The 13,288-nt window shown below is 46.0% G+C and overlaps 1 protein-coding gene across 1 annotated transcript; it reads right to left on the minus strand.

Moving 5' to 3' along the window:
- Window positions 1–391: 391 nt before the first annotated feature.
- Window positions 392–11,939, minus strand: LOC115120415 (ectoderm-neural cortex protein 1-like). The gene is made up of 4 exons (XM_029649357.2): window positions 10,668–11,939; window positions 8,645–8,872; window positions 6,892–8,501; window positions 392–3,753 (listed from the first exon to the last, which is right to left on the minus strand). Exons 2-3 carry the CDS (start codon window positions 8,864–8,866, stop codon window positions 6,948–6,950), a joined length of 1,776 nt encoding a protein of 591 aa, XP_029505217.1. The 5' UTR covers window positions 8,867–8,872; window positions 10,668–11,939; the 3' UTR covers window positions 392–3,753; window positions 6,892–6,947.
- Window positions 11,940–13,288: the final 1,349 nt, after the last annotated feature.

Here is a 13,288-nt window from a genome sequence, read left to right on the forward strand (position 1 = left end):
GGACAATTAAAGTGAACTACATTCCCTCTAAAGCTGCCTAAATATGTGAAACATGCAATAATGAGCTAGCTAGGCCTTCGGAACCCAAGGCTATGGTGCTACTGCTGGAATGAGTGGGTTGCATTTTTCCTCATTCCTACTACTCAAGAGCTATGTCAAAATATTTGCAGGAGGTTTATAGGGGAAGTTTGTCTTAGGAATGATAGATAGCCTGTATGCAAAACCGTCACGTGCCTTCATGAGTTCAGCCTGGGAAAGACATTGGATGTTGGTTTAAGCAGTGTTAGAATACATTTCTTTAGAGGTCATTGTGTGTGCACACCAAATAGTTACACAAATAGTTGCACTATATCAAAGCTCAATTGCAAATAAAGACAGGTAAGGCAAGTAATTACAGTAGAGAGGAAAAACTCATTTATTTTGCCATGAATTTCACACTGTGAAAAAAAATCTGTCACATGTACAATGTTATAAAAAATTGAAACATGACAGAAAAAATGAAAGCAAATGCATATTGAAAGTGTTTATAAAGAAGTTTCCATCATTTTGGTGAATGCCTACAGCAAGCCAGTCAGGGAGAACACACTACACGTAAGCGAGCTGAATCCCAATAAGGCGGGAAGAGAGAGGGGGCAAAAAGAGAAATGAGAGAGGGAAAATATGACACTGAACAATCACTTGTAAATTGGAGGGGCACTCACTGTTGAGAGCTGGGAGTTGGGCTGGGAGCTCAGTTTGTGCTTTTGTAGCCCTAGGAGGTGGGAGGTGGGCTGGGAGCTGGGAGTTGGGCTGGGAGCTGGGAGTTGGGCTGGGAGGAGGGCTGGGAGCTGGGACGTGGACTGGTAGCTGGGAGGTGGGCTGGGAGGTGGGAGTTGGGCTGGGAGGTAGGCTGGGAGCTGGGAGGTGGGCTGGGAGGTGGGAGGTGGGAGGTGGGCTGGGAGGTGGGAGTTGGGCTGGGAGGTGGGCTGGGAGGTGGGAGGTGGGAGGTGGGCTGGGAGGTGGGAGTTGGGCTGGGAGGTAGGCTGGTAGCTGGGCTGGGAGGTGGGCTGGGAGGTAGGCGGGGAGCTGGGACGTGGGCTGGGAGGTGGGAGTTGGGCTGGGAGGTGGGAGTTGGGCTGGGAGGAGGGCTGGGAGGTAGGCTGGGAGCTGGGAGGTGGGCTGGTAGATGGGCTGGGAGGTAGAAGTTGGGCTGTGAAGAGGGCTGGGAGGTGGAAGTTGGGCTGTGAGGAGGGCTGGGAGGTTTGGGTGGCTCAAATAATCAAACAGGAATGTGGAATACAAGGGATTGAGGCCATTCACTGAATCCACCCAGAACACATCCTGCCTGGGAAAATCTATACAACTGTTAGCTTTTATGTTGACCTTGACAATGATTTCATCATGCTAAACTGTACATGTCAATATTTTGGCCACCCAGACAGACAAACAGACAAAAACATCCAGAAATCAACTACTGGTACAGAACTGTGGATGCAAGTATTTAAGACATTTGTTGGTCTTTGGAACTCTCCCCTGTCATATTCCCTCCCATACATCAGTGCCCATATGGTGAAGAGCACTGCGGTGTCTGCCTGCCCTTTACATTTACAGGATTCAGTTAACTACACATCCTCCTCCTCATCTTCACACTCACACTACACTAAAATGTCAGTATTCTGACTTGATATCTACATGCTTAGCTTGTATTTTTCATGCAAGTCTCCCGTTGACATTGATAAATGATGTACACAGAAGTCTGAGCTACAGACGCTCGTCTCAAGTCAGAATATTGAATATTTGAGTGTGGGACTTAGAATAAAGCAGATATGCCTCATAGCAGAGTCGACATTTAAATGTGAGATGTTACTCTACCCAGAGTCCACCTCTAAAACAAACACATTCCCACCCACTGGCCACTTACACTCTAGGTAATCTAAGTGTCCATCCGTATACTGACTCCTAACCCCAGGCCTCTGACCTGTTCACCTCACTGACCATATGGTTGGAACAGGTTGCACTTTGGGAGAAACTGAACTGTGCAAAAAAAGCAGAACAAAGGATAAACAATAAAATAGAGCATCTATAACAAGGGTCATGCATGATTTACCCTTAAAAAGATCTACATTCATTTACCTGGAAATGAATGCAGGCAGAGAAACAATAAATAAAGTGAAGTCATTTTTGTATAAATTAAGACTTATGAAACATGATACACTGGAGCAAGATAAGACACGAATGTATTACGTTTCAGTTTTGGTTCGGGAGTTAACAAGATGCTCTTGGCCAGAGAAGTTCATCATGCCAATCATACTTGAGTCCCCATATCCATGGTACATGCTCTGAAGACTTCAGAATAATCTTCTAGGCAAAGTAGAAAATGTATCCATCAGTGATCCAACAAAACAATACTGCTCATTGGAATGACTTCGGAACAAACAGTAAATAGTGTGCAAGAGCAAACCCTTCAGGGCTGGATGCAATCCGTAAAGGAAGCTTAACATTTTAAAGGTCATTTCCGATTGAGCCGACATATGCAGCTATTACCGTGAATTCAGTCTCCGCGAACATGGAAACATTGCCTTTCAATTTCAATCACGCTGTAATCCTTATATTCAGCACTACAGATGGAATCGAGCCCTTAGTGTCCAACTGAGCTTGAATTAGCATTTTCTTCAGTTCTATGCTCCATTGTCCACTTCTCTTCTTTGATTATTGTTATTTTGGGTCAGGAGAGTGTAGTGACCTACAGCAAGAATGGCGTTGGGGGAGGCAGGGCGAAAGGGGGTGGTAACTTTACATCGGTAGACATGTCAGGACATGACCCTCCTTCACCCTCTCCCCAACTCCCCTCTCAGACTCAGCTGGTGCTGGCACTTCAAGTCCTCACAACACGTAGTGACAGCTAGAGCCAGGTCTCACAGCAAACTGCCAAAGAGGAACTTCCAACACCCATTACAACGTTTTAAACCCCAAACGCCTACTAGGTGATGGGGACAGGAAGAGGAGGGGAGGAGGTTGTCAATCTCTGTCTTTCTCTCTCCTCTTCCTTGGCGAGGGCAGAACGACTGGAACAAGAAGACTCTAAAGTCTCAGATACACTAGGGAGAGAAGTGTTTATGGATCAGCTGCTCATAATCAAGCTGAAGAGGAGTCTCTGGTCACTCTCCTCTCTCCCCTCATATGTATCCTTTGTCCAAACAGGTGCTCCTTCATGCTATTACATTAAAGGCCCTGTGCAGAGAATGTTTCTTCTTCATTTTTCAAATTTCATATCACAGAATTATCAGAGTGAGAAGAGCAAAGACATAGTCCGTAGTACAAGTATTTCATGATTGAACGGAAAGAAATCCAGGCTGTGTGAGTGTGTGACTGACTGATATGTTGATGGGTCTTTCATGGAAGGCTGAGACGCACAGGCGCGGTATGCCGATAGTACACTGGGATTAGGGGGTTGTTGGATCTTACAGTACAAGCAGCAGGTTGTTGGGTTTGTTTGCATGAATAACGTCCAAACCTCTCTCTCAGAAACGATATGACATCATTGACATCATTCTGTGTACAAGGTCCTCTCAGGAGCATTGATGGTTCTTTAAACGTCTGTAAACTCACAGTAGCATTAGGGCGGATCGTGTGTTTTCACACTTATACAATGGTTCAGTTTTTGTCATGAAGAAAATTAGAAAGTCTTATTTTTTTATTGCACAGACAGGAAGTTAAAGAGTGTGATTCTATCTTCACAGCTGGAATCCAGTGGATGATGCAAAACAGAGAAATCTGAGGAAAAAGGAGAGAGAGAGAAAAAAAAAACATTAGACAAAGTGTTTAAGAGGTCATGGAAAATATCTCTGCTTTTGCTCCTCGAAAAAAGGCTCAAAAGTAGACTATTTAACATATTTGCTAAGATTCAAAAGTTCAGGGACAGACAAATCCCTCAGATAGACTCCAGACCCTATCTTCACTCCTTTACTGTCTCCCCTAACTCATTCTCTTTCTCCCCTCAGTAAAAAAACTAAACTAAACAGACACTGCCTTGCCTGCCGTGGCATTTGCACCTGTTCCTCTAGAGACTTGTCAGAGATATCATGCATTAGGCTAGAAGGCTAATGGACTCCTTTGTGAAATTCATCCACTTTACTGCCATTCCCCCGACACAGTCAGGGTTCTTTTTATCGCTCCCCCAAATCTAAATCCAGATAGATATTTCAAATCTGACGGCCTTTGACTTCTGCTCTGCATCTTATTCTGACTTTTCGGTTTTAAAAGCTTTATTTTTTTCAGCATTACACCACAGATGGTTTATAGCCTTGGGAAGGCCCCATGTGTAACGAGAGTCTAATATCCATTTTAAATACATATCCTCCTCCCCCATCTCTCTCGCCTTCTTCCCATGTGGCCCTATCTTGAGGGGGAAGCCCAATCTTACAACTGGCAGTGGTAGCTAGAGGAAACGCACACACACACACACACACGAGTGCATAACGGTCGCTCCGCCAACTCTGCCTCCCAGAAGAGGCCTTTCTCAATTAGGCTTCCAGAAAAGATCCAGGTCTAGTGATGGGGATATCTGCCTGGAGGTCATCGCATAGCGAAGGATGAATAACAATAAGCAAGCATCTCTATCCTCTCCAATGCATGAGTGGAATGAGCTAGCTGACTGATAATGAAATCCTCATTTCAGATTCTATACCCTGGAATTCCCCAGTCCTTACCAACCTTGGACGTTACAAAATGGAATGATAACAAATGGGATTTTATCAGTATTGGCACCCTTGCGAGACGAAAGCAGATCTCTGAACAAAAGCATGAATTGGCTTGACACCAGATACCTAGTGGGGCTGTAACCAGTACAAGCCAGCAGGACGGACTAGACCTAATAGAGGGAGAGAGAGGAAGGGAAAAGGGAGGGATGAAGAGAGAGGAGAGGGAAGTGTAGAGGGGAGTCCCCCTGGGAAGTGTTGAGCAACCAAAAAAGTGTGAAAACAGACTAACTGAAGAGATCTGTTTTTCACCCTCCTCTCCTCCCACTATTTAATATGTCAGTGTCACTGTGTCTCTGTGTGGAGTCACCACTCCACACTATGACTGTTTACAGAAAAATGGGCACCTACACAAAAGAGAGGAGCAGGCCTTACAATAAAACAGTGACTGAAATCTGAAATAATTGTACACCCAAAAGCAGTATGTTGCATTGGTCTAGTCTAGAGGGTTAAAGCTTTCACTGCAGTCTCTGTTTCAGAGATGAGTCACTGAAGAAAAATGTGCACTTAAGTCAGGGAGCATTTCATCAAAGGAGAGCAAAGAATAGTGGAGCGGAGAGGCGCATCAGTATCCCAGGCCGATCAATCTATTTATCTATCTTTCCCTCTCTGTCTCTCCCCTCTCTTTGGCTCATGAGCTGAGGGCACACAGCCATTACACCAAGGTCTGCGAAATGAGAAGGTCTGCCAATTGTGTCTGCATGCGTGTGTGTGTGTGTGCATGTATGTCTGCCTTTATACGATCGTGTGTGAGTGTGAAAGCGAGAGTCGGATTATGACACCAGGGTCTCCAGTGTTCAGAATGAGCAGGGTTGCCAATGGTCTGTGCTCTACATCCGTCTGGCCTGCTTATCGTCAAGGAGACAGAGAGTGGTTACTATAAGGCTTTGCAGATACACACAGACAGACACACAGACCCAGGGGAGAGTTGGGGAGACTGGGGCTGCTCAGAGAAACAGTAAACACTCACTTCCTGTCCAGGCACTGTTATTTGTCAGGGCCGGAGTGTGTGTACTGGCTGTGCTTTGCTTGTCTGCATGGCTGTGCAGCCGCGTTCTCTCTGAACGACAGGCACCGAAGCTTTACTCCCTGTTACCACCCTCTGCCTTCTCCTCATCTCAGTAACTCCAGACTGCCTCTCTCTCTCTCTCTCACCTCCCACCCAGAGCACCATAAACCCATCAAAAAGAGGCAATTGAGAGTGGATTAGCCTCACCAGGATGTTGTAGCTTGCCGGCATGTAACTTGTCTAATTGGCCTCCCCGCTCTCAACCCCCTCAGACAAATTTCCCCCACAGGGACAATAAAAGTATTCTATTCTGTTTCAATTACCCCCTGTGTGCCTCCTCCTTCACTGCCTCATGCAGGATGAAGTTTATTGTCATGAGTCTTGTCCTGTAGGCAGAACGGAGTGATTTCCCCTTAGGCCAGCCGCAAAGTCAAAATTGTCTCGCCCTAACCCTGCGGTCTCATAACTCTCATGACCTACACATACAATCCCCCATCCTCCCACTCACTCCCCTCTCTCCACACAGTGGTCTGGTGTATTTTGTTTCTCCCTGTATCTGTGGTTTTCACTGGTATCAACAGACACAAATCAAATAGCGGCGGCTGCTTGGTTAGTATTCAAAGCATGCAGTTCAGCCCTGGCCAAAATCGCATGGCAATCTAATCACTCTATCAATAGTCCATTTGTGCTTGATTCAATCAGGATCTTTGTAGGGTGATGGAGGAAGAACGGGATTTTTATCTACTGGCTACTGAATGAAAACAGCTGTCTTGAACCTATGAGCTGGGAATTTGACTTATATCATCCCAGTATGTGACAATGAGAGCTCAAAACACAGCCCAATAGATATTTGACAATGAGAGTACAAAACACAGCCCAATAGATATGTGACGAAGAGTGTTCATTATAAAAACTGACAACAAGAAACTGCCTTATGCACTCAGCTCAGCTGAGAATATTTGAAATCGCTTGGACTCTCCAGTCTGGACTGCCTAGAGTATCACTAATACATTCTGCATTCCATCTCATTCCTCTACTGACAGATAGTAACAAACAAACAAACTACACACACACAGAGAGAGAGAGAGAGAGAGAGAGAGAGAGAGAGAGAGAGAGAGAGAGAGAGAGAGAGAGAGAGATCCATACCTCATGAGAGGGGGGTTGGGATGGAGATGTGGGGTTATCCCAGAATGCCATGCAGGTCAGGCTGGGAGATGTTTCCAGGTGCTGACGAAGGCAGTGGGGATGAGGGAGTAGGGTACGGTAGTGATGCTGTTCCAAGCATCCAGTGTCGGGTCATAACAGTCCAGAGTCTTACACCGCTGTGTGCCAAAGTAGCCCCCCACCACATACAGTTTGTTACCTGACGCTACGGCCTGGCAGCTCATCCTCTTAGCCGTCACGTCTCCCACTTTAGTCCACTGGTAGGTATCGCTGCTGAACTTATAGGCCGAGCACGCCGAGAACTCTGTGTCCCCGCCCATCACAAAGATCTGATTGCCGAGGACGGCGGCGGCAGTGTAGCGCCAGGGCTGCGGGCAGGAGGCGGGAACCATCCAGCAATTCTCCTGCGGGTCGTAGCACTGCACCTTGGGAAGTTTGTCATGGGTGACGCTGGTTCCGCCGAAGGCGAAGAGTTTCAGCTTGACGCTGACCACCGCCGCGTTGCTCACGCCTTCCCTCAGCGGCGCCACCATGGTCCACTTATTGGCCGCCGGGTCGAACTGCTCCACCTGTTTCAGGGACACCGAGGGTGAGGCGGGGAGGCAGCCGGTGCCGGCCGTGTGTCCTCCAACCACGTACAAGCAGTGTTTCAGCTCGGCTGACCCGTGGCCGAAGCGGGCAATGAGCATGGGCGCTGCCTTGGACCACTCCTCATGCACAGTATCATAGACCCACACGTCTTTGGACACACCGTTCTCTGAGCCCCTCCCGCCGGTCACGTAGACATTACAGCCGATGGCGCAGGCGCTGAACTCCTTCCTGGGGCTGGGGATGTCCGCCTTGGGGATGATCTCCTTGGCCTTCTGGTCCACCAGGTACAGCTTGTCACACATGAAGGTCTGTCCTCCCAGGAGGAACAGGGCGTGGCTGGTCTTCCTGGGCCGGGCGCAGGGGCTGTTCACCACCCCGTCGTTCTGGAGGATCTTCAGTTTGCAGTGGATGGCCTCGTCCACCAGCTCCTTGCTCTTTAACTGGGCGTTGATCAGCTCCTCTGTGGACACGTTCTCCATGAGGAAGATGGCGGGGAGCAGTGCCAGGCGGACGGTCTGCAGCAGCTCTGGCAGGTGACAGTGCCTCCTCTCCAGGTCGTAGTTGACCCAGTTGAGGGTGGCCTCATAGACCAGCCTCTCGTCCTCTGTCTCCAGCTCCTCGTGGGACAGGAGCTGCACCACCATGTCTTTGGGGAGCTGCAGGAAGTCCTCTGTCTTGCAGATGGCGGGGAAGTTGCTGAGGCACATGGCCCAGGACAGCTCAGACAGCTTGGTGCACTGGTGGGCGTCGGACAGCAGCAGCATGCCCAGGCAGTTGGACGGGTGCAGGTTCCTCTCCAGGAACTCGGCGCAGGCGTCCCGGATGTCCTGGAACTCCAGCATGTCCCCGGCCTCCAGCAGAGACTCTGCATTCTCCTCGTTGATGACCACGCGAGAGGAGTAAACGTAGTCTAATAACAGCTCCAGGACCTCAGGGTGGATGGAGTCCCTGAAGTCAACCTCACTGGCCTGGCTCTCCCGGAGACCTCCAGAGAACATAGCCTGACAGACAAACAAGGGGGTGGGAAACAAAGACTTAGCGGATTAGCATTTGGTCCAGCTAGTGTTAGCATGGCAGTTAAACGTGACTTGTTTTCCAATGGCAAACACTAACAGTATCCTGCCTTGGGTAACAGTGTCTTTACCTGGAAGTAGCGGCTGCAGGCGGCCAGCACGGCACGGTGGCAGGGGAAAGAGCGGCTCCCGGCGTGGAGGAGGACGTCGGTGAAGAGACGTTGCTGCCTCAGTGTGTTCAGGTGCATCAGGACGCTGTCGGCGTACGACGACTTGTGGAACAGGTAGATGTTCATGGAGCCGGTGCTGGCACGCGACTTGCGGTTCTCATGGACGCACACAGACATTTTCATTGAATCCTGGAGAAAGAGAACAAAATTATGAATTGTATTTGCATTATTATACTGTATAATAATCAAGTAATAGACATAGCCAGTGGCATGAGTGATTCTAAAAAGAAAACCCATACAAACATATGGAAACCCATACAAACACATCATAGAAAAATCCATGATAATATATTTAAAGCATTGGGATGTAGCCTACAGTTCAAAGTCCTTTTTCTAACCAGAATCCCTGAATATAAATGGAAGCTAGTCCAAGCCAAGCCAAACCCTGTAAGAGTGTATTACTCATCTCTACACAGTCCTAAGGAAGGGTAGTGAGTCTCCATCACATTCTCAGGATGCATCCCAATTGGCCCCCCATTTCCTATAGAGCCCTATGGGCCCTGGTCAAAGTAGTGCACTACATAGAGAATATGGTGCCATTTGGAATGCGGCCTGGTCAAAGTAGTGCACTACATAGAGAATATGGTGCCATTTGGAATGCGGCCTGGTCAAAGTAGTGCACTACATAGAGAATACGGTGCCATTTGGAATGCAACCTCTCAGTCTCATTTTGATTTCAGGCAGGGTGTGTGATATGATCAATATCAGCAGGGTCGCTCGCTCCCTGGGCTGAGATCAAGAAAGCAATGTCTGTCTGCCAGAGACGTTGATATGACTGGGTCAGGCAGACAGATAGCTGCTGTGCTGGATGATGTCATGACACACACACACACACACACACACACACACACACACACACACACTGTCTGATCTGATGTCTGGGGCTGGCTGGAATCTGTCAGATCATTGCCAGGTGTTCAAAGTGGACCAGGGATATAGAGAGAAGAGGTGGGGGGGCTAGGCAGGGAGAAAACTTGCAAAAGTAAACAGCAAGGCATGTGTATCCTATAACTGTCCGATCCATGCAGGAAAAATAAACCCTATCACTGGGCAAAATGCCAATTTAACCCCTCAGTGTAAACAGCCGTCATCTACGAGTGTATATTCAAATCCAATCAGTCCTAATTGTCATGTAACCAATACAATGCCGGCGGTCCCCGACTGGCTGTCATCGTCTCTGTGCGAGAGGTTAATTGTGTTGTTAAACCCAACGCTCCACGGGACTAAAATTGTGTTCCTTGTCGAATTTAACCGAATAAGGAACATTAATGACACATCAGCAGCTATGATGGCACTATATCACACCTGATGCCCTCCGTTAATCTCGTTACACCGGGAGCAGCTGTGAAGGGCACCCAGGGAGACCATTCAGAATAGACCGGGTTTAATCAATGAGAAGACAACACAATATAAGGGTTACAATTGCAAGGGTTGATTTAAAAAAAAAAAAATTTTATAAACATCGCCTCAGTGTTTCTAGATGGGATTGGCTTGAATATATTTATAAAAGACGTACACATGCTAAACGTCCTCTTCGTGCCCTAAAAATAACACATGTCAGGCTATATGATCTCAATCTTTGCTTTGTCTTGCTTCTCTCGTTAAAGTATGCTAGAATATATGCAGCCAATTAACATGATTATGCAAATGTCCTCTAAATTATTCTAATATGACATCTCCAAGACAGACATTTGAGGAATTCCTTTAATAAGTGTCATGCTGCAAAATCCATTACAGGATGGTGTCTAGGCTATGTTCTTAAATTAGGCGTTTCCACAGAAAGACACAATAATGGTAGATGTGATCCTCTTAAATGCTCCATCAAAGCTCCTCCGTGCATGGAGCCTATATCACAACATCAACAATAATGGCAATAACAATTCTCAAATGTGAAAAATACAAATAGGCTATGTGCCATTCCTACCTCTTTGGGTGAAAGTAGGAGTTCAATTGTGTCTGCTTTATCCCTCGAACATGCCACTGCTGGAAGAGTAGCCACGATGCTGGTTCAAGCAAGCCACTTGGTGCTTGGGAGAATGCGCGTCTTGGGTTCCTCAAAAAAGGAATAGCCTTATTTGGAAAGGATCTGGACAATATTTCTATCCCTATATAGATGTCAATGGACTCGACTCATCCAAATGTGTCGTTCAATGATGAGATCTCCAGTTCAACATTCGTCGTTCCGTCCAGTTTGAAGGAATAAAGATAAAGGGTTGCGCTCACGGACTGACTCCAGACTTGCTTCTGATCCTATAGGAGTTCTATGTCGATAGTGCATACCGTGCGCTCGGTTGAGTCGGGTCTTCCCTCCGTAAAATCAATGGGTGTGTTTATAGTGAGAAAGGGGGAGGAACGTCCTCGTGTCGAGGAAGCGGAGTGGGAGAGGTAAAGCTATGCAAAGTAGTCTAGTGTGATGGGAACGGAGCAGCAGCAGCGGTAGGATGACAACGGAAGGGAGAAGTAATAAAACAGTAAAATAGTCAGTGAGAAAGAGTCTGGCGTCTCAAATCTAAGAGTAGTACAATTTACTCACCTGCAGAACTGTGCCCTTTATTACAAACAGACGCTCAACAGACAAATTGTATCCTGATCCGTCAGAAGGACTAAATAGCCCATAGCCTGCCTACCTCCACTCTGTAATGTAGACGTGAGTTCAGATTTGTTTGCACACCATACGAGGCCTACTGGATGATAAAATGCACACAATATGATTTATATTAGGCTACATTTGATTTCCATGAAGTCAACTTCCTTAATGGGAAACGTCACCATTCTCCAACTTCATAGTCATCATCTCCAGCACCATCCCAACATCAACATGTGAAATTGGTGCATTTCTACGTTTTCTACTAAAACATAGAGGAAGATAAGCGTTTCCAATGACATCATAGGTGTGCATCGTGATTTTGATCAATTTTGAGTAGGTATTGCCAACTAATTGTCTACTAATTGGTTGATGATGTCATTAGAATCACATATTTCTCTATCATAGGAGTGTTTCTGGATAAAAGAAGAAGAAATGGAATGGGGCTAAACACAGGCAGAATCTTAGAGGAAAAGCTGGTTGTCTGCTTTCCACCAGACACTGGGAGATGAATTCACCTTTCAGCAGGACAATAACCTGGTTCAGTCTGCTTTCCACCAGACACTGGGAGATGAATTCACCTTTCAGCAGGACAATAACCTGGTTCAGTCTGCTTTCCACCAGACACTGGGAGATGAATTCACCTTTCAGCAGGACAATAACCTAAAACACAAGGCCGAATCTACACTGGAGTTGCTTACCGAGAAGACTGACTCAGTTAAAATATATGGCAAGATTTAAAAAGGGTTGTCTAGCAATGATCAACAACCAATTTGACAGAGCTTGAAGAATTTTGAAAATAATAATGGACAAATATTGTGCAAAGCTCTTAGAGACTTACCCAGAAAGACTCACAGTTGTAATCGCTTCCAAAGATGATTCTAAAATGTACAGACTCAGAGATATGAATATTTCAGGGAGACATTTCTGTATTTCATTTTCAATAAATGTACAACATTTCAAAAAATGTTTTCACTTTGTCATTATGGGGGTATTGTGTGTAGAGGGGTGAAATGTGTTTTGTTACTTTAATCCATTATGAATTCAGGGTGTAACACACTAAAATGTGGAATAAGACCAGGGGTATGGAATCCTTTCTGGGGGCGCTGTACGTGTGTGCCAATATACACGTGACCAGAGGCCTGGCCATGACCCAACATAGTCTAGTATACAAATGATGTGGAATATATATTTTGCCTGCCAGGGTCTTTACACCTAAATGTGTTCATATTTGTAAAATATAATGGACAGACAGACACGGGACAGTACGTTTAGATGGATATAGGTCATTTTGGCATGCAACATTGGCAACATTTCAAACGTTTTACTGCTTGAAACATATTGTCACAAATAATTAATCCACTTAGAAATTGTGAAATGGTGAGATATTGTTGAGATTGATGTGAGACTGAATGAAAACTTCAATAGAGTCTGAAACAACTTTGTGAAACATGACTGTTTTTGTGACAACATCGCCACTTGCTGGAGAAAATGAAAGCTTGAGAAAAGGTTGATTCTAGAACGTTCAAAGAGCAAGGAGTCATATTATCAAGTCTTCTTACTCACTTACTGAACATTCGTTTGGTCAATGTTCAGGCAACAGGTGTAATATGTGACCATAGGTACTGGCTAGATTATCCCTCAACCTGTTTATGTATTTTCTCCATATGCTTTTTTTAACCATGATCTATTTATGTGGCAATAAGACTTTAATCCATCCGGTGGGGATGAGAGCAAATAAACATAATCATGTTGTAATGTGTTTGTGGAGATATTCTAGACACTCATACTTATAGTAGGTATTTACAATAAATAGCCTAGCTATCTTGAGGACCTCTAACTCATAAATAATGTATTTATATTTCATTTACATGATTTATGAGTTGAAAGTCCTCAGATAGCTAGATTGAAAGGTCATCTAGCCAGTCCCTGTGGTCACATATTACACTGGCTGCTTGACC

This window comes from Oncorhynchus nerka, linkage group LG4, assembly GCF_034236695.1.
Source record: "Oncorhynchus nerka isolate Pitt River linkage group LG4, Oner_Uvic_2.0, whole genome shotgun sequence".
NCBI lineage: Eukaryota > Metazoa > Chordata > Actinopteri > Salmoniformes > Salmonidae > Oncorhynchus > Oncorhynchus nerka.